Source organism: Miniopterus natalensis, chromosome 7, assembly GCF_054644295.1.
Source record: "Miniopterus natalensis isolate mMinNat1 chromosome 7, mMinNat1.hap1, whole genome shotgun sequence".
Lineage (NCBI taxonomy): Eukaryota > Metazoa > Chordata > Mammalia > Chiroptera > Miniopteridae > Miniopterus > Miniopterus natalensis.
Window position 1 is genome coordinate 14,254,727 of NC_142087.1, and position 26,444 is coordinate 14,281,170.

Consider the following 26,444-nt stretch of genomic DNA (forward strand, 5'->3'; position numbering starts at 1 on the left):
AAAGCAGGTCTCACTGCTACCAAAGCTCACAATTAAATACCATTTCCTTCTTGTGGGGATCAGAGGGGCAAATGCTTGTGATTCAGAATGGAGGGGCTGAGCAGGTGGGAGAGGCTATGGACCTGTACCAAGCAGGGAAACAATAGGGTCCCTAACCCTAGGATGCCTGACATGAGACTGAGCTTTGAGGAAAACACCATTCAGCTCAACCCATTTGGAGAAGTTGCCTCGCCTCAGATCCCTAATCCTTATAAGAGATTCAAGACACACAACAACAGGACAATGGCATATTTATTTACAATTGGACCAAAAAAAGGCATACAGGCATTTTTTAATTAAAAAGAATGATGATGATGATTTAAAAAGTCAGGAAAATTGATGATGTTTAAATCCTTTATGAGGAGTCCGTTTCGCTATTCTCCCCAAAAAGAGAATCTCTTAGGGGAAAAATCCAAGATGTGAATGAACAAGACTCCATTACCATTCTCTACTGCTTGGGTTCCCTTTTCTCCAACCTGATTCTTGGTGGCTGCCACTTGGCACTGTGGAGTCACTGTGAGGCAAGGTTGAGAAGTTCACTGGTTTGATTGGTGGAGTTGGTAGGGGCCATTCGAAGAATCTGGGAGGGGAAAGGGGTAGAGTGTGTTCCTAGCTTAACCAGCATCCTGAGCTTTGTCTTGTGGTGGGAATGCCAAAGGGCCTGGAGCAAGGGTGAGTGGCTGTTACTTAAATCCTAATCCCAGGGTGGGTTTGGTCTCTTGAAATTTAAGAGCCAGTGTGACATGCACAGAGTAGGCGGGGGCTTGGCCCCAAGAGTGTGTGTTGATAAAAGAGTGGGTGTTAGCTCCCTCTTTCTAACTTGGGGAAACTGGGCTCCTTGCCTATTCCTGGGAACTGAGGAAGAAATGACAGAACTTACCTTCCATCTCCCTTCTCACCAGCAGTTTTCTGGGCATCCCTCAAAGGAGTCAAGAACTCAGATGGGAGGGGGGTGGGCTTGGCTAAAAGAACTGTAAATGGGTGAGGAGGCTGGGGGATGTCAGGGAGGGAATGTCTCTCCCCAGCCACCTAAAGGAAGGGATCTGAGGTCTCCAAGCCTTGTTCTGCCCAAAGTGGGGAAGGAGGGACCCTGCCACCAGCACACTTTGCAAAGAACAGCAACCCCCTGAAGGAGCTGGGGAGATATCCTGAAGGGTGAAGAACCTTTGCCCAGACACAGACATATGGATACTTGGTTTGGCTCTGGAAATACCTGGCCCTGGATCCAGGGTTTCTTGGCACGAACACAGTTCACTGCAAGTCTCTTCTCTAGTCCAACAAACTCCCACTGCTCCCCAGTACTTCCAGGGATTTCCTTGTAGCAACCAAGACTGGACTTGCTCCTGGTAACAAGATGACCCAGAGGCCAGGGTGGAAGCCCTGCCTTGGGCAGCCCCAGAAGGAGGCTGGGGCAGCGAGAAGAGGGAGGGAAAGTGGCTGGTAGAGGCAGGTTGGCACTGAGGATGCATGTGTAGGCTAGAGCTGTGCTTGTCTCGGCATCAATGGTGAGGATGGGCGGTGAGAGGCTTGGAAACCTCACTGAAGTCCCAGAAGGCCCGGCTTTTCCTCTTCCAGTTAGTCGTGGGGTGGCCAACAGCCCTGAGGAACTGAGGTGGAGACAGCGACCAAAACCCAGTTCTCGGTGGAGTTATCCATGCTGGATCCATTGTTTAAAAAAACCCAAAACAACTAAGGTAAAAACCCCTAGCCAGAAATAAACCTGAACAGGTCATGGAGTTCCTGCTGAAGGAACTTTCTCAGCACTGAAGAAAAAACAACCCACAAAACCCTCACCCCCCACAGAATTGGAATAAGATGACGCAGAAAAACGCACGACTTATCTACAGGCTTCCCGCCCCCACGCAGCCCTGCGTCCAGGAACACCGTGCCAGGAGCTACATTCCAAACGAGCAGGAGCTATTTTATTTTGTGTGCCTCCAGTTCCCCAGCAGGGTGGCTTCCTGTCCGTGAATGGAGTGGGCCTGGCCGTGGTCCACCCCCATCAGTCTATCTTCACAGCAGCGTAGATCTTGCGGACAAACATGTAGGCTGCATAGAAGCCGATGGTGCCCGTGAGGAGCCAGAAGGACAGGACCATGAGGGCCGTGTAGCCAAAGTAGAGGAGAGAGGGAATGAACTCGACAATGTCCAGCTGGGGAATGAGCAGTGGAGAAAAGAGAGGGATAGATGCTTAATGCCAATCCGCCATGGTCAACTGTCTCCCCCCGACTGATCTCATGACAAAGCCTGGCAGGAGAAGGGGCTTGCTCCAGGTGGGCAGATGGGTCCCACAGCCACGGTGAACGTTCTTCAGTACCAGGGCCCATGCATTGCCTTGGATTCTCACGACCACTATGGTAGGTTATTAGCCCATGTTACAGATGGGGCACGGAGGGGCTAAACAACGCCCACAGTTACACAGCTAGGAAGTAGAAAGAACTGGGATTTGAATCTGGGGGCTAGAGGGCTAGGAGTCAAAGGCCCAACTCCATCAACCCAGGCCATTTCTGGCTGGGGTAAGAATCTTCCCAGGGAAAGGCCTAAAAGCTCCCTGGAAGACAGATATGACCTTAGGGGCGAGAATGCAGTAGGTACAAACAACCAGAGCTGTGTTACTTTTTTACCCTCCACAGTCCCCAGAACAGTACAGTGACACTCCTGGATGGCTGGAACAGCAGACAGAGAATGGGGAGGAGAGAGGCGTTTAAGATTCCCAGCTTAGCCCGGCCGGGCGTGGCTCAGCGGTTGAGTGTCAACTTAGGATCCAGGCGATCGGGGTTCGATTCCCGGTCAGGGCACATGCCCTGGTTGCGGGCTTGATCAATGACTCATCATTGATGTTTCTATCTCTCTCTCTCCCTCTCCTTTCCTCTCTCTGAAATCAATAAAGAGATATTTTAAAAAAAAGAAAAAGATTCCCAGCTTAAGGACCAGAGAATCCTTGCCCAGCCTATAGTCTTCTCTTCCTCAGAACACTTCTGTTACTTTGGTAACATCTCACAGGGATTTTATCTTGGAGCATTTTGGACTCCTCTGTAGAGTTTAGAGGCCCGGGCAGGGAGGCCAAGGATCTGGGTTATGCTGGTGTGTGCTGGGCCAAGTGAGGCTAATCTGGAACCTTGGTATCAAGACTTGCCCGGCACATCAGGGCTGTGTGGGCCTGTTACAGGGCTCATGGGCAGACACATGGTCACAAAATGCCAGGAGCCCAGAAGAAAACAGGAAGGTTACTGTTTTGTTTTTGTTATTATTATTTTTTAATGTTTTTGATTTTTTTATTAAGAGAAAGAGGAATGGAGAGGGAGGGAGGAAAGGGTGGAGAGGGGCAGGAAGGGAGGGAGGGGGGAGAGAGAGAGAGATTTATCAATGTCAGAAACATTAATCTGTTGCCTTCCGTATATGCCTCAATTGGGGATCAAATCCACAACCCAGGTATGTGCCCTGACCGGGAATAGAACTGGCAACCTTTTGGTGCACAGGACAACACTCAACTAACTGAGCCACTCTGGCAGGGCATAAGGTTACCGTTTTGACACCTCCCTGAGGTCAAACATTCTCAAACTGGAGGTGAAGGCCATGTTTTCAGGCTCACCCCCCCATCTCTCCTTTTATAAGCTTTCTTGTGGCTGGAGATAGGATAGGGTGATGGGAAGTAGGGGCAGGGGACGGGGCAGTGGTAAATCCAATGGTAAAACCAGGAAAGGGCCGAAGTAAAAAGGCAGTACTGGAAAGGCCCTTTGAATTTAGACAGGCCAAGGCGATCATTTTACAGACAAGGAAGGCTCTGGGGATGGAGGAGGAAGTTTTTAGAACAGAGAAAGAATGAGGCAGAAGGAGAAATGACAGGAGACTGGTGTGACTCCAGGGCGCTGGGTGGGAGGAAGCGGTAGTTATGATTTGTTTGCCCAACACTGTCTCCTGTCTTCCTCCTGCCAGTGTTTTGGAGTATACACTCCCCACTTTGTGGTCCTATTGGGGCTGTCATTCCTAGTCTAAAACCTAAGCTAGTTAGCCAGAGTATGCCATCTTACTGAGGAACAGTGAGGGACGGCATGTAACTCAGGCCAATAATAGTCTTCCCTTAGGGATTGATAATGTGATGGTAGAAGACAGGTGTTCTTTTAGTGCTAGGGCTGCGAAGCTGAAAAAAGGAGACTCTAGGGCTGCCAGGGGCCAACTTTCTACCTTGTGGAAAGATACTACCAGCTGACTGAAGCCAAGAAAACACATGCAGATTTGAGGTGCGGACACAGAGCTCTGACACCATCTGAGATGCTGGATCTAACCATGCCAGAAGCTAGACCTCCAACTTCTTAAATTTTTCAGTTATTTCAGCCAATGGATTGTCTTTTTGCTTAAGCCAAATGGAACTGGGTTTTGGTCACTTTTTTTCCCCATTGCTTTTCAGAGAGTAGAAGGAGAGAGAGAGAGAAACACCGATGTGAGAGAGACACATCAACTGGTTGCCTCCTGACTGGGGATGGGGATTGAGCCTGCAACTGAGGTGCATGCCCTGGCTGAAATCAAAGCCGGGATCCTTCAGTCCACAGGCCGATGCTCTAGCCACTAAGCCAAACTGGCTAGGGCCATGTTTTACTCAAAACAATTCTGATTAATATGTGCTACAGAGGAGGGAAATTAGACTTGTTCTGGATGATTCCAGGAATTACACAGTTTGAAGACAGAAGTTACAGGGAGGCAGATTTCAGTGTCAATCAAGAAAGAACCTGATAATGACAGGAGCTGCTCAGAGAGAGAATGGGAGTGTTAGGAGGGAGTATCTTCTGTTGCTGGATTTGCTAGAGCAGGGATCAGCAAACTCTTTTCTAAAGGGCCGGATTATAAATAGTTTAGGTTTTATAGGCCACATGGCCTCTGTTGAACTGCTCAACTCCACCATAGTGGTGTGAACGCAGCCATAGATGATACGTAAAAGAAGCATAACTGTGTTCCAATAAAACTTTTATGTAAATAGGCGCATGAGTTACAGCTTGGTGACCCCTGCGCTAGGTGATCACTTGTTCGGATCCTTGGGAAAGACTGGCACAGTCAGTACACTGGAAGCAGGGGTGGAGCACCACACTAAGTGATTCTTACAATCCTTTCCAACGTGACCTTTTCGGGGAAGAACATTCTAAGCTTCAACCAACTGACCCATGACCCTAGCTTGGGAATACATCCTGGTTGCAAGCAGAGGACTGCTTGCTTTTGGGTTTTGGAGACCCAAAGTACAGCTGGTGAGACCAAGTCTTCAGTGTTAGCCTTGGAGGTGAGGGATCCTCCAGGTTGCTCCAGACTCCTCTTGGGCCCATTTCCTTTGTGTAACACATGAATCTACCAAAACTGTTGTGGACTGTTTGTATTCTTATTCATGCCACTCTCTGGGGAAAATGAGCTCTGTGAATGTGCCTGAGTCAGGTGAGCCAGGCTCCCTTTCATTTGCTCACACTTCGCCTATGTGGCCCACAAAGCACGGATGATCCGAGATGCAGATAAAGCCCTGGTCACCCTGTCCTTATAATGAAGTACCAAACAGTACTTGAATGAAGAGGGAAAGGGAGCATCCAGAGACAGGACGTCTGAGGGCCTAAATTTGGGTGCTAAAGGCTATTTCACTATTTTCTGCTTTTATTTTTAATTCTTCTCATTTACCTTCTGTATTCTTTCGTGTTCTTTTTGCCCCCAGCTTCTTGAGGTGACTACTATATTATCAATGTCTTTCATTTCCTATTAAAAGCACTGCAAGCTAATATATTTCCTTTAAGTACCCCTTTGGCTGGCTATCACAGGTTCTACATACAATATTCTCATGGTATATATTCTGAAGGCTTTTGTCTCCCAAACATACAGAACATAGATTCTCCCTTTCCTAAGAAGGTGCATGTTCTAGAGCACAGACAGTTCTATACTGGCATTGGTCCCACTGTTGATAGGAAAGTAAGATTCAGACACTTAAGTTTTTCCCAGCACCCTCCTCTCCACCATCCTGCCCTAAAAGGGCTAACCGGCCTTGTTAACAAAATAAGGGTGGTACCTTGTTAACAAAATAAAAGATGGCATAGACCAGGACGTAGAATGCAGATCCCCCGGAGACGAGGAAATTCCTCCACCACCAGCGGTAATCCTGAGGAAGAAACAAGGGTCAGAACCTCTTCCCCAAGTTTCCCAGTTGCCAAGGAGCTAAAGACTCTGGGTAAGAACAGTGATATCTGGGGTGATGGGAATGTTTTATATCTTGACTCTAATGGTGGTTTTACAACTGTATGCATTTTCAAAAGACACATTAAAAAGTGTGAACTTTACTGTTTATAAAATACAGTTTAAAAAAATCAACAACAAAAGAATAGTAATAACAACTAGCATGTTGTGAGCAAAAGCTCCCCACGAGCCAGGTACCATTCTAAGTGCTGTATGTGAATGAGGCCAGTTTAATCACTGTAGCGGTGCTCTGAGTCAGGTCCTACTGCTATCCTTGTCACATGAGGAAAGCACAGACAGGTTAAGCACCTGCCAACCAGAGCTACTAATGAAGGAGCCCGCTGAATAACTGGAGGCTCAGAGAGGAAGTGATGTACCTGCCCAAGACCTCATGTCCAGAAGGGGGAACATGGGAAACTCAAACAGCCTTACTGACCTGTTCAATGTTGGACCCAGGTCCCCCACCCCCACTCCTCACCCCATGCCCTTACCTCTGCACACAGCTGGAAGTATACCATAACGATGCTGATTTGTGAGCAGGACACCACCAGGATGATGAAGACGAGGAACAGGAAGCCAAAGAGGTAATAGAACTGATTCTCCCAGATTGCCTGTGGACACATCACAGCTGGCCTTTGGCTCGCCTGCCTCCCCTGGTGGCCGTTTCCCTAGCATACCCTGCCTGTTCTCAGGACACTAGCCCGAAGTCAGGGCGGGCAAACCACCTGTCACCACGGCAGGAATGGAGACACCATCATGACACCACTGGGGCCTATGTGCCTGGCATGTGGCTCTGACTGGCCCTTCTCTCCAGAGCAGAGGGTGAGCCAGCTATTCTTCGGGAGTGGCTGGGGCATGGCTGACCCTATGATGGGTGGGCCCTAGCCTGCACATGGCAGCTTGTAGAAAGTAATGAATCCCACCCTCATCAAAATTACATAGCAGCCACCACCACTCAGGAGCAGCTTACCACATGCCAGGCAAGCTACATGCTTCATGGACATCTCCACATGTGAGCCTCTGGCAGTGTGGACTTTTACAGCTGAAGTCAAGGCTCAGCGAGGCTGGTGACCGACCCAGGGTCACACAAAGAGAACTGAGGTGGCTTCCCTGTGAGGGCAGCCAACCCATCCTCTGACCCTTTTCCTAGGCAGGGCTGGGTGAGCAAGGGGATCTCAGCAGGGAGGGGCTGGCCCACTCCAGAGCAGCGAATGCTTTTCCAGCACTGACGTGGTGCAAGGCACCCTCTGTGCTGGGTACCGAGTAGGTGAGACAGACTTCAATGGCTATGAAGAGCACTACCGCCAACTTTCATCTTGGTATGCCCGGGACAGGAGCAATCGTCATCACAACCACAGCTACAATTTAACAAGCATTTCCTGAATGTCAAGCACTATGCCTTTTATAGACATTATCACATTCCAGCTTAAAATGACCCTGAAAATAGGCCTCATTCTCCCCTTTCCTGAGAGTTTTGAGTAACTTAGGTAAACATGTGTAGAAACCCAGAAACCAAAGCAGACGCGACAATATTAAAAATAGTGGTGACTGACTGCAGTGTTACTGAAGCAGCTTCTTCTATTTACTGAGCCCTCCCACACCAGACCGGTACACATGCCCTATTGCATTTGACCTGGAAGTCTTCCAGAGCGGCATGACTGTTATCCCATGTCAGGGTGAAAAATGGGGGCTCGAACAGGTTAAATGCCCCATCTAAAATTTCATAGGCAGTAAGAGGCAGAGCACCTAAGGGGTAGGGACCAGGCTAGCGGGGTGAGGGCTGTGTGTGTGGAGGGGAGGGGAGCAGACAGCACTACTCACACTGAAGATGAAGAAAAGCTCGATGAACATGGCGCCGAAGGGCAGGATCCCAGCCATGAGAATGCTGCAGCAGAACAGGAGGATTAGCACTGGGAGGAAACCTGGCCTTTGGAAACCCCAGCTCCCTCCTGAGTCTGCCTGAGAAAGCTTACACAGTGTAGTGGTTCCAATTCTTTCGGCATGCTTTTGTACCATTATAGCCTCTTGAGAGATAAGCAGGGTGGGCATCACCTCTCCATTTTAGAGATGTGGAAACTGAGGTACAGAGAGGCGGGCTGACTTGCCTGAGGTCCAAGCAATGGTTTTAACCAGTGCCACTGCACCTTTCCACCCCTGCCATCCTGGTTTCCAGGTCAACACTAAATCTGGCTATAACTCAGTCCTCTGTCTTGGAGTGAAGCTAAGCTCTCATGAAGTCTACTAGAGCCAGCTAAGCTGCAGAACACCAGTCACAGCACCCTTGGAGGGAGGCACCTTCTCCCATGAACTCCTAAGGAGATGGCTCATGGCAGTGTTGACCTCACCCACTCCAGAAGGCCCCTGCGAGAGACTCACCCCACAAATCGGTTCATGTACCACCGCTGTTCGGGGATCTGCCGGGGAATCTGGTTGGTGCGCACAGGGTTGTCATATGGCTGCTTGCGGAAGCCGAAGTAGTAGCCCAGGTAGACGAGGGGCAGGGAGATTCCAAACCACATGCACAGCAGGGCCACCATGGTGGGGAAGGGCACCTGAGGGCACAACACCATGAGGCCCCATAAAGCCCTGATGCCCAGGCTGGGGACTGTGCAGGGGGAAGGAGACCTTTGGGCTCTCAGGAAGGGAGGGGTACAGCAGGGCCACAACGGCGGGGAAGGTCCTACAGACACACACCCACAGGACTCCTGGCCAGAACCTCCTGGAGCTGACCCCAGCCCTGGGGAAAAGTGGAGTGCACACGGTAGACCATTTGGGCTATGAAGATGGAATCATAGCATCCCAGAGCTTGTCATTCAGGAAGGAAGTGGGGAAAGAACAGGGAAGGAGGAAACTGAGAACATGAAAGAGAGATGAAGAGGCCAAAATGAAGGGACATTATATGTTTGGTATGTTTAGTGAAGAAAAAAAAGAGTGTGTGTGGGGGAAGCTGCACAGTGTTCCCTATTTTGCTAAAATAAACCCCCTAACATACTACTGAGTGAAGCAGGTTATAAATATGTACATCTAGAACTCCACTTTAATAAAAACACCCAATGTTTACGGGTGTAAGCGCCTAGAAAGACCTGTGCCGGAGGGTTAACGGCACCTCCTCGGCCGGGACGCCTGCGGAGGGTTAAAACTGACTTTTCATCGTCTTCTTTACCCTCCTCTCTAAAGTGCTGCCTTTGTAAGAATCATGCAGCAAGAGCGCTGGCCGGTGCGGCCAGTAGGTTAGGCACTGTCCTGTGTGCTGAAAGGCTGCTGGCTCAATTCCCAGGCAGGGTACAGAGCTGGCTTCAGGCTTGACCCCAGTCGGGGGCTTGCAGGAGGCAGCCGATCCATGTTTCATTCTCACAGATGGTTCTCTCTCCCTCCCGGTTTCCTCTCTCTCTAAAAATCAATAAAAAATCTTTAAAAAAAATCCATTAAAAAGAGCCCAGCCAGGTGTAGCTCAGCGGTTGAGCAACAACTAGGATCCAGGCGATCAGGGTTCGATTCCCGGTCAGGGCACATGCCCAAGCTGCGGGCTCGGGGGCGTGCAGGAGGCAGCCGATCAATGACTCTCTCATCACTGATGTTTCTCTCTCTCTCTCTCTCCCTTCTTCTCTCTGAAATCAATAAAGGTACATATTTTTTTAAAAATCCATTAAGAAGAAAAAAAGAATCATGCAAAAAGAAAGAAATAATATCTGTCAAGTATTTAGGACTTATTCCAAAGTAAGCATCTTAAAAACATTTGCTATTATTTTATAATTTTTAAATTACATCATCCTGTTTCAAATAAATCTAAAAAAAGGGAAAAGACTGAAAAAACACACAGTAAAAATCTACATAGTATTTATCTCTTGGTGGTTGGATTATGGGTTACTTCTGACTTCTTTAACTTCTCTGTACTTTCCAAAATTTCTACAATGAGTGTCTGTAATGAGCAGCTGGTAATTGGGAGAAAAATGCTGAAAGAGAGAAGGAACACAGGTATAAAAAAGAGGAAGTGAGAGGAAGAGCACCACTGTTTTTCCTGGGCAGCTTCCTGGACTACTGGAAAGAACCCAGTTCTCCAGCAGCCTGGATGGAAGGCCTCACCCAAGGACTGTTAGTGAGCAACTGCAGGTGGAGAAGAGGTGGCTCTACCTGCTGTGGCTGGGAGGGCAAATGCCTGCCTTACCTCTACCACAGCCCTGCTAATTGATCAAGAACCCATCTCCCAACCCTCAAATGAGTTCACAATCCTACTCAATAAGTCCTGGGCAGCTGCTAGCAACTGGTGCTGGCAGGATCCCCGTCTGAGGACAGGACAACCTGCAGAGGCTGGTGCTGAGGTGCAGGGAATCTTAGAGGAAAGCCTTGTTTTGGGATACTGACCTAATAAATTCACAGCAAGCAGCTTTCCTTGGGACAAAGGGAAATTCCCCAGTTGGCCCCTGTACTGTGGACACCTCCCTATAGAGAAGTGAGCTTTGACAGCTGTCTAAAAAAGCTCACAGGAAGGCCAGGGCCTAGGCAAAATCATGGGCAGGGCTGGGGAAACCCCAGCTGACCCTCAGACCCTAGAGCTGGAAACAGAACTGTGGAGACTCAGAAAAGGGAAGGGAACAGCAGGAAGTGACCTGGGGGAGTGGAGCTGAGCAGAGCCGGCCCTCCCTCGCTGGGGAGGGCACTTACCGCTCCTGACGAGTGCTTGCCCCAGATGAAGCAATTCAATACGAAGCAAATGCCGAAAACCACGCCCGGGTACAGCGTTGCTGTCTGGAAGCAAGGGGGCCAGGTTGGGGAGCTTCGTCTAGGGAGCTCCCACCTGTCCCAGTGGGCCCCCCGGACTAGAGGATCTCAACCCCTCCTTCTCTAGGACTCAACTCAAGAATCATTCCCCCCAGAAAGCATTTCCTGATTCCCAGACAAGGCAGGACTCCTGTTCTCTGTCCTCTGAGATCCCTGAACTGCCCCTTCCTTGCCCTCATTCCAGTTTGTAATTCTGTATTGTTGTTACCTAATCAGTGTCTGCCTATGCCATAGACAGGGGAGGGGTATGCCCTCCTCCTCCTGTTCACTGATGTAATCCTAGCACTTGGAACACAGCAGCTGCTCAATAAACATTTGTTGAATAAAGAATGAATTAATAAAAGTTTAATAAAATGTGTATGTCTGGGTCCCAATCCAAACTGCCTAGACTGGTGGTTAAGCTTTAATTGTCTTAGGGGTGGCAAGCGCTGGGCACTACATGCACCAAGTAACCTAATCCTCACTATGACCTAGATGGAAACTGAGGACAAGAGGACACTGAGGCACAGCAATGTTAAACATCCCCCCTCCACGAACTTCACACAGTCAGTTAAGGGTGGAACACAGATTCAAACCTAGGCAGTCCGACTCCAGAGCCCACGTTCCAGATGCCCTGTGGTGTAGTCTATTCAGTCACAATCTCTTGGGCTGGGGCTCTGGCACAAAGAACCAAAGCCCCAGAACTACAGTCAAGCCTCTTGACTGTGGCTGCATAAGCATCTAGGAGGGTCATTGACCACAATGCCTGAGGCCCTCTGCAATCTGGCACTCAACCTCCACCGCCAGTGTCACCTTTGGCACATAGCCCACCAACCCAATCACTGCTACAGCATGTCCCTGTTCCTGGACCTTTATGTAGGCAGAGTTATAAACACCTCAGGGTCTCTGCCTCCTGAGTGCTAATGTACTAAGGGCCTTTCATGCTCAGTCTCTTTCCATCCACACAGTAACACCCACAGGCAGGTGCAACCATCTCCCATTAGAGATGCAAAAACCGAGGCTCAGAGGGCTGTTCAAGGTTACCAGCCAAGGAAAGAACAGAGCCAACACTGGGATCTAGGAGATTCCAGAACTTGAGCACTCCCTGATGGCCACTTCCATCCATTTGAAACTCTCAAGCCCAGCTCAAATGTCATTTCCTCCATTCCTATATGTTCCTGCTTTACTCTGTCATGAAGCAGGAAACTCCTCATCTGCCTTCCTGGCTGAAGTTTATGGACTGGACACTATGATAGATAGTAGGGGTAAAAACAGGAAAAAAGTCTCAGGTAGGAAGACAAATGCATAAATGGTGAATAACATACATGTGCTACTTGTAGGAACAAGGCTCTGCCCAGGCTGCTCTGGGGGCAGGAAAGAGGACACAGAACGGGGCCGTGGTGTAGCTCCTAGAGGAGTGACACTGAGCAAATAAGAGTTAAAGGATAAGCCCTGGCTGGTGTGGCTCAGTTGGTTGGGCATCATCCCATGCACCAAAAGGTTGCTGTTTTGTGTCCAATCGGGGCACATGCCTAGGCTGTGGGCTTGATCCCCAGTAGGAGGAGTACAGAAGGCAGCCGACTGATGTTGGGCTCACATCAATATTTCTCTCTCCCTTCTGCTCTCTCTAAAAAAAATAAACTATTCTTTAAAAAAAAAATTAAAGGATGAAGTGAGAGAGTGAGGGGGTGGCATGCCCAGGCAGAGGTGATGGCAGAGGCTGGCGGAAAGAAAAGCAATCACAGACCCGCACTGCTGTAGGCTGCAGTACACGCCCATCTGTGAAGGAGTAAGAGCACTTGTAAGGGAAGGGTCAGAAACTTATGGGGAGATCAGGGAGGCCAAGGACAGTCAAGGGTTGAGGCAAGAGGCAAAGGTGACTAAACTTGAGCAAGAGTCCTGGAGATGGAGATGAGAGAAAATTCATGGACTGCTTGGCAGGAAAACCCTTACTTGATGTCTGAGGAGGTGGTGACCTGGGTGAATGGTGGTACCACCAGGTGCAAGGAGCAGGTTTGGGGGAGACTGGGTTTGGTATGGGATCCACTGAAGGAGATCCTGGAGAGTATCTGGGGGGAGACCACACCAGGGGAGGAAGGGAGGGGTTTTACACCTCTGTATATCACACAATGTGTCTTGAGAAAAACGCTTGATGTATCAAGAATTCTGGACCCCTTTTTGATCCTTCCAGAATAATCACCATCACAGCTCTTCTATACTGAGGGTGTACTACATCCCAGGGGTGTGGCAGCTGGAGCTGAGACAGTCTGAGCTTCCCTCCCCCAGGCTTTCTGTGTGATTTCAGAATGCTGGGACTAAAGGCTTCTCTGAGTCTGACACCAGGGTCTTCCTGGTCCTCTAAAGGTGTCACTTGCTCTGGGAAAAGGGGCTAAGGGCTCCCTGGGAGGCAGAGTTGGCTCCCAGGCATCCTTCAATGTCTTTTTTTTTTTTTTTTTTAAATATGTCTTTATTGATTTCAGAGAGAAGAAGGGAGAGGGAGAGAGAGAAACATCAATGATTAAAGAGAGTCATTGACCCGCTGCCTCCTGCATGCTGGGGATTGAGTCTACAACCCGGGCGGGGAATGGAACCCTGATCTCATGGATCATGGCTCGATGCCAAAACTCTGAGCCATGTCTGCCAGGCGGCATCCTTCAATTTCTATGGCCTGGTGGAGGACAGAGAGGGCAGGAGCTCCTCTGCACCAAAGTCTGGAAAACAGGTTTAGGGTGACAAGGGGCCTGGCCTCTGCCCCTTTATGCCACTGGGCAGGGTGCACTACTCCAGCAGCCCTGATCAGTGTTTGACCTTACACCTTTACACTGAGGTTTGGTGCCTAAATTCAGTTATTCTGAATCCCCTATTCCTTCCCTTGCCTGAGACATCACACTAAGTAGACTAAAAATCACCTAAATTCAATCCCCTCATTTTATGGATGTGATGACTAAAGCTCTAGGAGGTCCCCCTGTGTCTATGGGTAAGAGCCCAGCATTTCTGACCCTCTAGATGTACTCTTCCTGCTCCATCATGCTGCTGCTCAGCCTCTGGCCCTAAAACTCTCCCAGGGCCTGCCTACGCTGCTCCAGAGGAGCCCAGAAAGAAACTTCTCAGTTCCCCACCAACACCAGGAGAAGGTTGAGGACACTTACACAGAAGGCTCCTTTCTTCCACCGATGGCCTTTTAGAGTGCGGTACAGACGGCCAGCAGAAAATCCACCGAACACCCTATGGGAAATGGTAGGGATCCACACCAAGGGACCTGTTAGCTGGACTGTAGCTGGTGTATGCCAGCCCCTGGAGCCCGCTCAGACACACCTACCCCATGAACATGAAGAGGAAGCAGGCAGTGGTCATGAGAGCTCCCCGGCTGGAGGGCGACAGCATCCCAAGCATGGCCACAACTATGGAGGAAATAGAGAGAAAGTCAGCGTGGCTGATTGCCAGGCCCTCACCCCCCATTCCTCATCCCAGGATGGCTGACAGGGCCTTGGGCAGATAGGGCGAGATAAGTATACTCCCTTCCTCTCTACAGGAGAAAACTAGGCCTTAGCTGGGATTCAGAGGGGTGCAGCAGCTGCTGGGCTTTGGCTGGCCACATACTAACTGCAGCTTCCAGCCCACAGGGCACTTGCAACCAACCAGGCATTGAGCTGAGAGTATTATGAATGCTAGCTCACTGAATCTGCCTTATCAACTTGGGGAGGTGGAGGTTAGTTTTCCCAATTTCTTAGATGGGGAAACTGAGGCTTACAGAAGTTAAGATCACAAAGTTTGTCCAAGGTCACAAAGCTTGGAGTTGAGATACAAATTTAGGCAGATTAGCTGCCAAGAGCTTAGAGCTTAAAAGTTCTCATCACAAGAAAAACTACAACTATGTGAGGTGATAGGTGTTAACTTATTGTGGTGAACATTTCATAATATATACATATATCAAATCATTATGTTGTACACCTTAAACTAGTACAGTGTTATATGTCAATTAAAAGATGGATAGCCCTGGCCAGTGTGGCTCAGTTGGTTGGGTGTCATCCTGTGCACTGAAAGGTTGCTTGATCCCCAGTAGGGGATGTGCAGGAGGCAGCCGATTGATCTTTCACTCTCACATCAATGTTTCTGTTTCTCTCCCTCTCCCTAAAAGAAAAAAAAAAAAAGATAAAATAGTAAAAAAAATTTTAGGCAGATTGACTAGAACTGTCTGTAACTACCATATATTAGTTTTTAGGGGGTTGTTTTTGAGAAAAAAGGATCTCATTCCAGCCCTCATTCTGGTGCTGACTTGGTAAATCACTTCATGCCTGACTGCAAAAGGAGGCCAACCTCACAGCACTGATGTGGGCTTCCCTGACAGAGTAGACATGGTGGGCTACCAACAGTGCTGGAAAGCTCTGAGGAAGATCAAATTACCAGGGTCTGGGGTTGAGAAGACCTAGCCTTTTTGCTGGGATGGATGGCTCCGTCTGGCCCAGAGATGCCTTCTCCTCCAGGAAGAAAAGCCTACCCTTCTCTCAGACTTAGGCCCATGCTGCTCTGGTGACAGCCTCCCACACCAGGCCCGCCAGGCCCACTCACAGATGACGATGAGGATCATACAGAAGAGCTGAATGCCTGAGCCCAGCAGGGAGCTGAGGATCATGGGGTACTGGGGTGGCCTGAAGACATCACCGTGTACCAACTTCCACCCAGACTCTTCCATGGTGTCCTCCTGCAGCAAAGGGCCAGAAAGTGAGGCTATGTCTTTGGCTCTAGCATAGGTAGCTCCTGTAGGGACCACCCCCGAGGACCCACCCTGACTAGGGCTAAGGAACCTTCAGGTGTCAATCAGCTCTGCTCTGACACAGGAGTGAAAGTGACACAATATAGTGCTTCCCAGAGAACTGTCCCATGGGACAAGGAGGGCAAAAATATGAAGCTCACAGCTACAAAAAGGGAAAATCTCCTTCCCAAACTCCACAGACCAAATGCATAGGAAAATAATGTAAACATCAACATACAAAAATGTTAACTGTGATAGTTTTTGGGTAATAAGGTTTAGAAGCAATTTATTTTTTAATGATTATAAAAATAATATGTGCTCTTACTTGTACCATAAAAAAAGTAAAAAAATGTTGGTATATGGCATGATATTCAATGATCAAAAATAATAAATGTGTACTGTAGAAATTTTTTTTTAAATTTAGAAAAACTGAACAAAATATATAAAACTCATACTCATAGATTAAAACAACAAAACAAAAAGATACAGAAAATAAAATGATTTATATACTTAATGATACCATTGTTTTGATATATTTCCTTTAGTCCTTTATGTATGCACGTGTGTATATGTATATATAATTTATAAACAATGAAACTGGGATCATACTATATTTACTGTGTACTTGCTGTTTTCAGATGATGTTTGTGAACATTTCCTCATGCAAATAAATATTCTTTAGAAGTATTATTTTAATGTCTGTACACTTTTTCATTGTACAGCTAGGCCATAACATAACCAACCCATCATTATGGAATGGTTGTCAATGTCTAGTTTATTTAAATTATAAATAAAGCTGCAATAAATATTTCTAGACTAGGTTTTTGTATTTCTGACGCTTTCTTTAGGAAAATTCTAAAAGAATTACTTGGTCAAAACAAGTCAACTATTTTATAGCATGTACTATATTATATGTACTGCCAATTAATTACTTTTCAGAAAACTACCAATTTATACTTGCATGGGTGGCATAGAAAGGTGCTTATCTCACGCTAACCTTGCCAAAAATAAGTTCTATAAGGAAACAAAAATATGTGCTATTTTGAAGGTCTCAAACTATTTCTCATGATTGTTTGAATCTGTAATTTTGGAGGTTATCTCTGAGGTGAAAGTAGTTACTAGCCAGGTACAGTTCCTTGTCTGTAAATTCTTTGTTCAATATCACATTAAAGATTTTTTTTTTAATCCTCAACTGAGGATATTTTTTCCATTGCTTTTCAGAGGGAGGGAGTAAGGGAGAGAGAGAGAGAAATGTTGATGTGAAAGAGACACAGCGATTGGCTGCCTCCTGCACATGTTCTGACCTGGGGCTGGGGTTCGAGCCTGCAACAGAGGTACATGCCCTTGGCTGGAATCGAATCCAAGACCCTTCAGTCTGAGGGCCAACGCTCTTAACCACTGAGCCAAACCGGCTAAGGCAAGATTTTAGATTTTTTAGAAAGAGATTTTATACCAATTCTTTTAACTGTATCATCTTTTTTCAGTTTTAAAATTTTTAATGTCAAATTCACCGGGTTTTTTTTCCTTTTTCTGTGATTTCTTTCATTGCTTTTATGCTTAGTAATTAGAAAACCTATCCCCATCATTTTGGGTCATTAAACATTTTTTCCTTTTCAATATTTTTAAGGTTTACTCTATAAGTGATTACACACACACACACCCCTCCCCCCCTCTGGTCTAGCAGACCTAGAGCCCTACTGCTAGACTGCTCTCCCTCTCCCAAGTCCATTCCTCCCTAGCCAAGATCTCGTACAATGTCATCCTCTTTGTTATAGTTGGCGATGTCCTTCCGGAGAGTCCGAATGATAATCATGCTCAGGATACCTGAAACAAAAAGGAGAGGAAGAGTCATCAGCATTGCCAACTAAGTGCTGCATGACCTCCTGGGGTTGGTGTTTCACTGAGGGATGATTGGCATGTGTGGCTTCCTTCACTGAGAACTGGTTTATGTGGTCGCCTCAGGGGCTCTCCTGGGCATAGCTCCACCCCACCCACTTGGGAGGGGTGCACGGAGGGCCACCCCCTAGACAGAGGAAGGAAGGAGCTGCTGGGATGGATATGGGCAGCTACAGGACATTGCTTTTTATTCCAGGGAGAAAGGCACCTCAGGAGCCATGCCTGGTCCTACCAGCTTCTCCAGCCTCACCTCCTCCCAGGCTCCCCTCCTCTCACTCACCCCTGGTTCTTCCTGCTCTTATTATCACTTCATGGCTGCATTGCTCTCTCACCTCCATACCTTTATCCAGGCTATCCTTTGCCCTGAATGCTCCACTCTGCCCTGACCGTCTCCTCCTCACACTAGTGTAGTGGTTAAGACAATGGGTTGTATGATCTTGAGCTAAGAAGTCACGGGACTTCAAGGACTGAGATGCTTGTAAAGCGCTTATTAGCACAGCAGTCGGGCCCTGGGTTAAATGTTTATGAAACAGTAGCTAGCATTATCTTTACTTCTCATATGATGCTGAAATGATTAGTTTCATTTCACCTCTGCCCACCACTCTGCCCCCTGCTTAGCTTACCACTCTCTTGCCATCAGGTTTCTCACAACTGCAGGGCAGTGACCCTTGCTGGATCAGTCTTTCCCTGGTTTTTCGAATGATGGCTCCTCATTCAAAGAGGTATTCTCTAGAACAGCCTTCACCTTTCCTCATAGCTGTGTATTTGATCATCTTTTTTATCTGCTTCATAGCACTGACCACTCCACTACTTCTTTGCTTTTTTGTCTCTCACGCCACCAGAATGCAGAGATGGGGTTGGGCTTGCTCACCACCATATCCCCAGCATGAGGGGCAGCACCTGCACAGAATGTGCAACAAAGTCTTGCAGACTGAATGTATGCATGAGATGTACGTCCCCCCCAGGAGCTCTCCAGAGTAGAGACCGAGTCTTGTGTCACCTCTGTGTACCTGATGCCTACCACAGAGTCCTGAGGCCTGTTTTTGATCCATGCTTGGCCCTGAGAACACCTCAGAAGTCCCTTGTAAGTGATGTGATGCCTCAGCCCCTTATCCCTCACCCCCTTGTCCTCTCCACCCTCCCACCTACAGATCTCTCACCTGACAGGAAGAAGACCACAACGACGGAGTTAATGATAGAAAACCAGTGGATCTGCACGTCACTCATGGTAAGGTAAGTGTCCCAGCGAGAGGCCCATTTGATGTCACTTTCCTGGCGGGGGGAGTAAGCACTTAAGAGTCAGGCCTCTGGCTAGACAACTCCTGCCCAGACCAGGACCCTCCTCCTCTGTTGTGGTCTTCAGCCCCTTCTCACCTCCCAGTGTACAGAGTAGGTGAAGTACAGCTGATTTTCCTTGGTGGGGTCAATTTCTTGGGGCAAGGAGTTGGCACCCTCAGGCAGGGTGCATGAATGCTTCTCATCTACTTTGAGGTCTGTGAAAGACAAGAGACTCAGTCTGTTCCTGTGGGGTCCATTGCTACCACCCAAGGGCTGTTCTAGGGGGTGCCTTCAGAAGCTGCCTGAAGGGATGGCATGCTGCTGGGACCCAGGGTCTAAGTGGAGGCTGAGAGAACAGCTCCCCAGAGTCCTGACCTTCTGCAGGGCCTTAGGGGCTACAGAGAGGTGTGTAAGCAGGGAGGGGTCTGAGTCCTCTTTTAATCAGTCAATCTTCCTTAGCTCAATTCCAACACTCATTTACTCATTCAATCAGTCTCATTCACATGCAAAACAACATGGACTCAGTCTATCATATGCTAACTCGTTCACTTAGTCCCCAAAGTTCTGGTACTTTAGTGGTCCACTCACTTAGATGCCTCCATTCATCCTGTTTTCTGTCCATTTATTCAACCAAAAAACATATCATAAGCACCTACTACCTCCCAGGTTCTGTGCTGGAGACAAAACGATGAGAAAAGCAGACAGTCTCTAACCTCAAAGAGCCAATGAGGGACAGATGATGTCAAAATAATCTCATAATAAATGTCAAGCTGTGCTCATGACACTCAGAGGAGAGGCAGTATGGTGCTCTGGAAGTACAGGATGTTGTATATGAAACTTCTGTGTATGCTTTGTTTGAAAATTAGGTTTCACAGCTTAAAAAACAAAACAAACCAACAACTCCCCTCCCCCAAAACCCGCCACCACAGTGGACAAAAGGGCAGACCTCCTAAATGAAAGTGTGCCCTGACGGGTGAGGTGAGACTGGACCAGGTCTGCTGACTCTGGGCCAGTTTTAGTCTACACCACTCACTTACACAGAGGACAAGAAATTCAGAAACTGGTTGACTGATAGCTGTCTGCACACTGCCCCTCTTAGTTCAACCCAGGGGGAGCTGGCTGGTTCTTATGAGAGGCCCAGGCAAGTCCCAAGTTGCTGTCTGGTCTCAGCCAAGCCACCAACTTCTCAGAGCCTCTGGCTCCTCATCTATAATCACCAAATATATCTGGGGGTTGCCAGAGGTGGTGAAATGGTAAGGTGCCAGGCCAGGATACAACAGATGTCAGCTCTCCCCTTGTCCCTCACCTTCTCTAATGGAAATGAAGTGACCCTACCTTGGCTGGATCCACATGCCACCCTGGGGCCTATCAGCCATTTCAGGAGTCAAGTGTAAGAAAACCCAGGGTGTAGAAGTCCAGGCCCTCCACCAGCCCTGCCCCTCTGGTCACACCTCCCCACTCACCCTCCAGCCTGATGCTCTGGGGAATCACCTCGAAGCGGACGACACGGTACGTGTGCTCCTTGTCCTCTTCCAGGTCCTCTCGGTGGTAGTAAAGGATGAATGAGAGGTGATTGTGCAGGTAGATCTACAACAGACCAAAAGAGAAAACAAAATAAGTAGTAGCCAAGAATTGACCAGAAAATCTCTCTGGGAGACCACTCCCTTTGTCCAACAGGCCAGCTGCCCAACTTTCCAAAAACACTGCTCTCACAACTTTCCTATGCTCAGAAACCCTTCAGGGCTCCCTACGGTTTACCAGTCAAAATTCCATCTCTAAGCCTGGCATTCAAGGCCTTCCAACATCTGATTGTCATCACCTAAGACACATTAGTTCGCCTTGTCTCCTGAGCTCCTCCTTGACCCATGAACAGTCTCCACACTGCAGCTTTGTTCACATTTCCTCCAATTAGAACGCTGCCCCCGACTCCACTGAGCTCAAGCCTACCTGCTTTTTAAGGCCCACCTCCTCAGTGACAATCTGAACACATATTTAGCTCCCTTTGAACTGCTTTGGCATTGACAGTCATGGCAGTGGCACATGGTCAGTGAAAGGTATGGAACTGAAGATTCAGGGTCTTACACTGTCAGTTCTCTTCCCATTTAAGATAGAAGCCCTTTGAGGACAGGGGCTGTACCTCAAAAGAAATGTTTTTGTCCTCAGAATTTTTTTTAGAGGGGTTTAATCTTATATATATGTAACCTGAGGGTGTGTTTTTTTTCTTATTTAATCCTCACCCAAGAATATTATTTTCATTGATTTTTAGAGTGGAAAGGTGGGGGGGGGGCAAGGAAGAGAGAGAAACATCGATGTGAGAGAGACGCATTGATTGGTTGCCTTCCACACATCCCGATGGGACCAGGGGTTGAACCTGCAACCCAGGTACATGCCCTTGAGTAGGAATCAAACTTGTGACTCTTTGGTGTGCAGGCCCATGCTCTAACCACTGAGCCAAACCAGCTAGAGAGTATACAGAATCTGAAGTTTTTAGGGCCCTTCCACCTCCTGGGCAGCATCTGGGAGAGCCCTGCCCAAGGGCACCTGGAGGAAGCTGCCTCAGCCAGCCCCAACTTTCCTATTATAAGCCTAGAGCTAAATATTTCCCCCTCCTCTGCGGTCCCAAGTGCTTGTGACTTTGGATTGTGGCTTCCCCAGCCCTTTGAGCACGCCAAGACACTCTACCTTGTTGACATCCACGAAGCCAAGCCGGTAGCCGTGTTCAAACTGCACGTCTTTTTCCTTCTTCTTGTCATCGCCCTCGCGGTTGGAGTAGAGCTCCAGCCGGGTGGCCACAGGCAGGTTGTCGGCAATGCTGGAAACCCAAGGCCCCGCTCAGTCCCTCTGAACCGCCTCTCCCATCAGTGCCCTCCCCAATGTGAATTCAAGGCTGGCAGAGAGCAGAGGACGACTTACAGGTGGACGTAGTATTCCTCCGTGATCCGCTCTGCCACGAGCCGGCTCTCTTTCACGGACAGGATCAATGGTTTGTTGGACTCATTGCACAGAACCTCACACTTCTTTTCGCTATTCATGAGAACCTGGAAAGGGGTGTTGACAATCCGGTCCCCTCTCAGCACCTCTCCTGTCGTAAGAGAGACAGATGGAGCTCAGAGCTTCAGCCCTGAGGCTGCTGAGGTCAGCAGAGCCAGGGAGACCCAGGGATGACTTGCAGCGCTGTCATCAGTTCTACAGCCTGGCACTCCATGCTCTACCTGACCTGTTCAGCTTGTCCCTCTGACTCCCGCCCATCGCCCTCTCCTCCCCCTTTGTACTCTAGCACCACCAGACTCTTCAGAGTTCATCAAACATGCCATTTCATTCCACGCCTCTGGGTCTCAGGTTATTTCCTTTGCCCTGGAGTGCCAATACCTGCCTAAGTTTCTGAGAAACTCCTCATACTTCCAGCTCAGCTTCTGTGTCACCCCTGGGAAGTCCTTCCTGACCTTTTCACTTTCTCCTCTGATTTCCCTCTGCACCAAGGTAGCATCACACAGTGGTGAGGAGAGAGGGCTGCCTGCTACTGAACGCAGGCTCTGCCACTTACTCTCTTGGTAGTCTTGGTAAGTCACTTAACTTCACTGGGCCTCAATTTCCTCATTTGTAAAATGAGGATATAAGCACCCACTTCACAGGGTTACAGTGAGAAATAAAGTACCAGTTACAGAGTAGGCAGGCAACAAATATTATTTTCATCATCAACATCTCCTCTGCACCTTTTCTTATGTCAATGATGTGACTTAGCACAGTGTTGACATATTAAGTTTCTGTCTCCCCTGACTGAATCCTTAAAGGTAGACAGACAGTGCTTCCTATTTACCTGTGTCTTCAGATCCTGATTCAGGCTGGGGTAAAATCCAGTACCTGAGATTTTTAGCCAAAGAATCTTTTTACTTAATGAACTGGCACACCCCTTGCATGCCTGCCTCAGAGTAACCTGCTGCCAGATGTCATGCTGGCAGGCAACAAGCAGTTAGGGATTGCCAACTAAACTCAATGGTGCCTTTGTTCTGAGTCATTCTAACAATGCTACTGTGATGATGTGAAACTGGGGCAAGCCAAAGGAGACTGACCAAGCCAACTAACGCCTGCACACAGACTTGGTCTAACATTTGCCTACCAGTGTGGACCCATGTGACATGGCACTCTCTGCCTCGTCATTCATTCGCTCATTCATTCATTCCCAAACATGTACTGGGTTCTGGCTATGTCCTAGGCCCAAAAGATTTAATGCTGAACAGACATACACACAAAGCTTATGGTCTAATGGGAAGACAAACTTTGATTAAATATTTAGAATAAAGAGAATATATTGTACAACAAGAGGAACTTGCTCTAGACATGGGAGAATGGGTCTAGGAAAGTTTCTCTGAGGAAGTGATGCTTGAAATGAGCTATAAAGGAAGAGAGAAGCATTAACTAGGCAAACAGATGGGGAAGAATGTTCTAGACAGAAGGAACAGTATGTGCGAAAGCCCCTTGAGGGTGAGGGAAGCACGGTAAAATTGAGAGGCCTGTGTGGCTGTGATGCAGAGAGCAACTTGAGGTGAGCTGAAGAGATGGGCTGGAGCTGGATCTTAGGGGCTGTGGGCCACACTGGAAGTTTCAACTTTATCCAGAGGGCAACAAAAACCAATGAAAAGTTTCTAACAGGGGTAGCAGAAGACATTATCTGATTCTGTTACAGAAAGATCACTCTGGATGTTTGTGAAGAAAACAGCAGATACACAGGATGATAGTAGTCTGTTATATAAGTGAGCAACGGTGGTTGTGATGAGGGAGGAAACAAATATACAGATTTAGTACCTACTGAGGAGATGAAATCTAGGGGACCGGTCCTGACTGATACAAGAGATGAGTGAGGAGTGGTGCATATTAGAAAGACTGAGGTTTCTACAACCAGGTTCTAGGTGGGAAGACAGGAAGTATAGCAAAATTAGACTGAGGGCATTTTTTTCAGTTTGTCAAGTTTGACTTGATATATCTGGAATAAGGCTCAGAGGAGAGGTCAGCACTGATGGAAGCTGAGTTGTTGGTATGTAGATGGCAGGGCCACAAGCTGAGGAAGAACATACAGAGAGAGAGGAGCAGGGTTGCAGTCCAAGTAAGGTGGGTATCACTTCTTGATATTTAGAATTAAATTTAAAGCAAGAAAGAGGACATAATGATTTCGAATGGCTCATCTGTATTCCTTTTAACTTTTTAAGCTGGGAACAGGTAGCCAGCCAGGCTAAATGAGCAACAAGCTATGAATGTGGACCCTGTAAGAGATCTGGGAACCCAGAAAAGATCTGGGTTCCCACTGGGGCAGGTTGACAGCAGTGAAAGAAAAGAACTTACCCAGATTCTCTGCCTTGTAGGTTATTTGTAAGGGCCGGCAGAAGGGCAGTGAGTAGTACTCATAAGGTAGCTGGGTTCGAGAGCTGGTGAGCTTCACAGCCTAGTGGGAGAAGAAAGGCCATTATTCCTCAATCCACACTGTTTCAATAATCCTCCTGGTACCCGCACATCTTTGGCATACTCAGTAATATTATCTAAGAGGCAAACAAACTGCTGCAGATACAACTGTAGTATTCTATATACTCTACTGTTCACAATTCTGAATTATTTCAAATTTCATTAGATTTATTAGACTACCTAACAGACTTTGTTAAAAATCACAAACAAATTCAATATATACCAAAAGGCTTCAACATGCTGATATTCTTAGACCCTGTAATTTCACTTTTGGACATCTTTCCTAAGGGAATAACTCCAAATGAGGAAAAACCTTTAGGAACAAAGAGGTTCACTCCTTAATCATCACCATAGTCTCTTTGGCTTCTAGTTCCTTGAGCCCATCAAGTTGCTTGCAACTGATGCCCCAAATGAGCATGATGTGTAGCAATTTGAAATTAAGGGACAAACTAAGGGACACGTACATAAGAACATCGTGTGGACAGCCCTTTGTAACTTTCTTGCCTTCTGCTTCTTCTGAACACTGTGATGCTCAAGACAGAATAAAAACTTTATTTTCACACAACCTCATTACTTTGCTTTTGCACACAGCAGTGCTCACATCAACATGGTAATGAAGCAAGAAATGTACATTTAGTTTAGAAGCAGAATTTATTTTCACTTTATAAGTTCTGCTAGGTCTTTTTATAGGACCACTAAAAAAATCTGGCCCAGCCGGGTGTGGCTCAGCAGTTGAGCATTGACCTAGGATCCAGGAAATCGAGGTTCAATCCCCAGTCAGGGGCGTGCAAGAGGCAGCCAATCAATGACTCTCTCATCACTGATGTTTCTATCTCTCTCTCTCCCCTTTTTCTCTCTCGCTCTCCCTTCCTCTCTCTGAAATCAATAAAGATACATTAAAAAAAAATCTGAAAGACTCCTCAAAAATTTCAACTACACATTATTTTTTCTATGGGGGACTGATGGAGGTGTGAGAATGCGAAGTATTCTATACTATAAACAATGCACAGAAAAAAAGAGTAAGAAAAACATACCAAAGTATTAAGAGTGTATATTTAGGTGATGGTAGAGGGGAGTCCCTTTAGGTGGGAGCCCTTGTACAAGGTTACACCCCTCCCTCCTCTGGTAGTAATTTATATCCAATGACTAGTCCATGGGGGATACAGAGAACTGGTCCTCTTGCCTCAATCTGGAATAACTTTGAGGGGCCAGCCATTCCAGTTCCAGAGCTTCCCACAGTCCTCAGTTGTACCATAGCTTAACGTCTCCCTCTGCCCAGCCCCACTTCCCTCACTCCTGCCAAGTGCTGACCCTGAGAGTCTCCCCAGTACATCTCCTGCACCAAATCTCTACCTTAGAGTTTGTTTCCTAGGAAACCAGATCCAAGAAGATCCACCACCAACCCCAAGCCCTGCTTGGGGCCCTGAGAATGCCATCAAGAGTCCACAGTTTTAGAGACATAATCAAGGTGTCATCCTGCCCACTGCCCCGGTCAACATTTTTAAAGTGATTCCCTTCCACTCTCCACCCCTGCCACAGTTAACTGAGCCACAGATGGGCATCCGGCCTGAAAAGGTAAGGTAGCTCAGTTGGAAAGCTTCTCTCTGAATTCTGATTTAGTGCAATGCTTCTCAAATCCTAATCATTCACATACCAACTTGCCTTATCAACTTACCATTTATTCTACTATTGCATCTGACTCATTTTTCAGTAAATACATTTAAGAAGCAAACATTGTATCAGTATTAAAAACAGAAAATCAACAATAGCCATGAAACCAAGAGTCGATGTACTAGCTATGTTTTCTAATATACATTAAAAGGAAATAGTTATTAAAAGAAAATATATTTGTCAACCACTTAAAATCATCTCATATTACCACCACTCAGGTATGCAGTACAGTTTGGAGATACTGAACTGAAGAATCCAGCTGGCGGCAGAAATTAAATTGAAAAAACAGAGGCCATAATAGGCTGTGTATGTATAGACGATATAAGTTATGCAGGGAAAGCTGGTAAGAGAGGAGATAGAGCAGATAAAAGAGGAAGGCAGAGATGTCATAGAGGAG

The 26,444-nt window shown here is 47.5% G+C and overlaps 1 protein-coding gene across 4 annotated transcripts in view; it reads right to left on the bottom strand.

The window, feature by feature from the left end:
• Positions 1–273: 273 nt before the first annotated feature.
• Positions 274–26,444, bottom strand: part of TM9SF4 (transmembrane 9 superfamily member 4) — a 44,797-nt gene continuing 18,626 nt past the window's right edge. For 2 of the 4 annotated variants that reach the window (XM_016200624.2, XM_016200625.2), the window contains exons 3-18: positions 24,260–24,359; positions 21,836–22,004; positions 21,605–21,734; positions 20,386–20,509; positions 19,019–19,137; positions 18,805–18,916; positions 17,502–17,572; positions 15,565–15,697; positions 14,315–14,396; positions 14,145–14,220; positions 10,900–10,983; positions 8,614–8,789; positions 8,059–8,122; positions 6,729–6,848; positions 6,074–6,163; positions 274–2,191 (exon numbers count right to left, since the gene is read on the bottom strand). In XM_016200624.2, the coding sequence (XP_016056110.1) occupies positions 2,042–2,191; positions 6,074–6,163; positions 6,729–6,848; positions 8,059–8,122; positions 8,614–8,789; positions 10,900–10,983; positions 14,145–14,220; positions 14,315–14,396; positions 15,565–15,697; positions 17,502–17,572; positions 18,805–18,916; positions 19,019–19,137; positions 20,386–20,509; positions 21,605–21,734; positions 21,836–22,004; positions 24,260–24,359 (1,800 nt within the window). In that variant the 3' untranslated portion in view covers positions 274–2,041. Of the gene's footprint in view, positions 2,192–6,073; positions 6,164–6,728; positions 6,849–8,058; positions 8,123–8,613; positions 8,790–10,899; positions 10,984–14,144; positions 14,221–14,314; positions 14,397–15,564; positions 15,698–17,501; positions 17,573–18,804; positions 18,917–19,018; positions 19,138–20,385; positions 20,510–21,604; positions 21,735–21,835; positions 22,005–24,259; positions 24,360–26,444 lie in introns of those variants that run through there. The other 2 variants (XM_016200627.2, XM_087818809.1) reach the window with 2 other exon arrangements.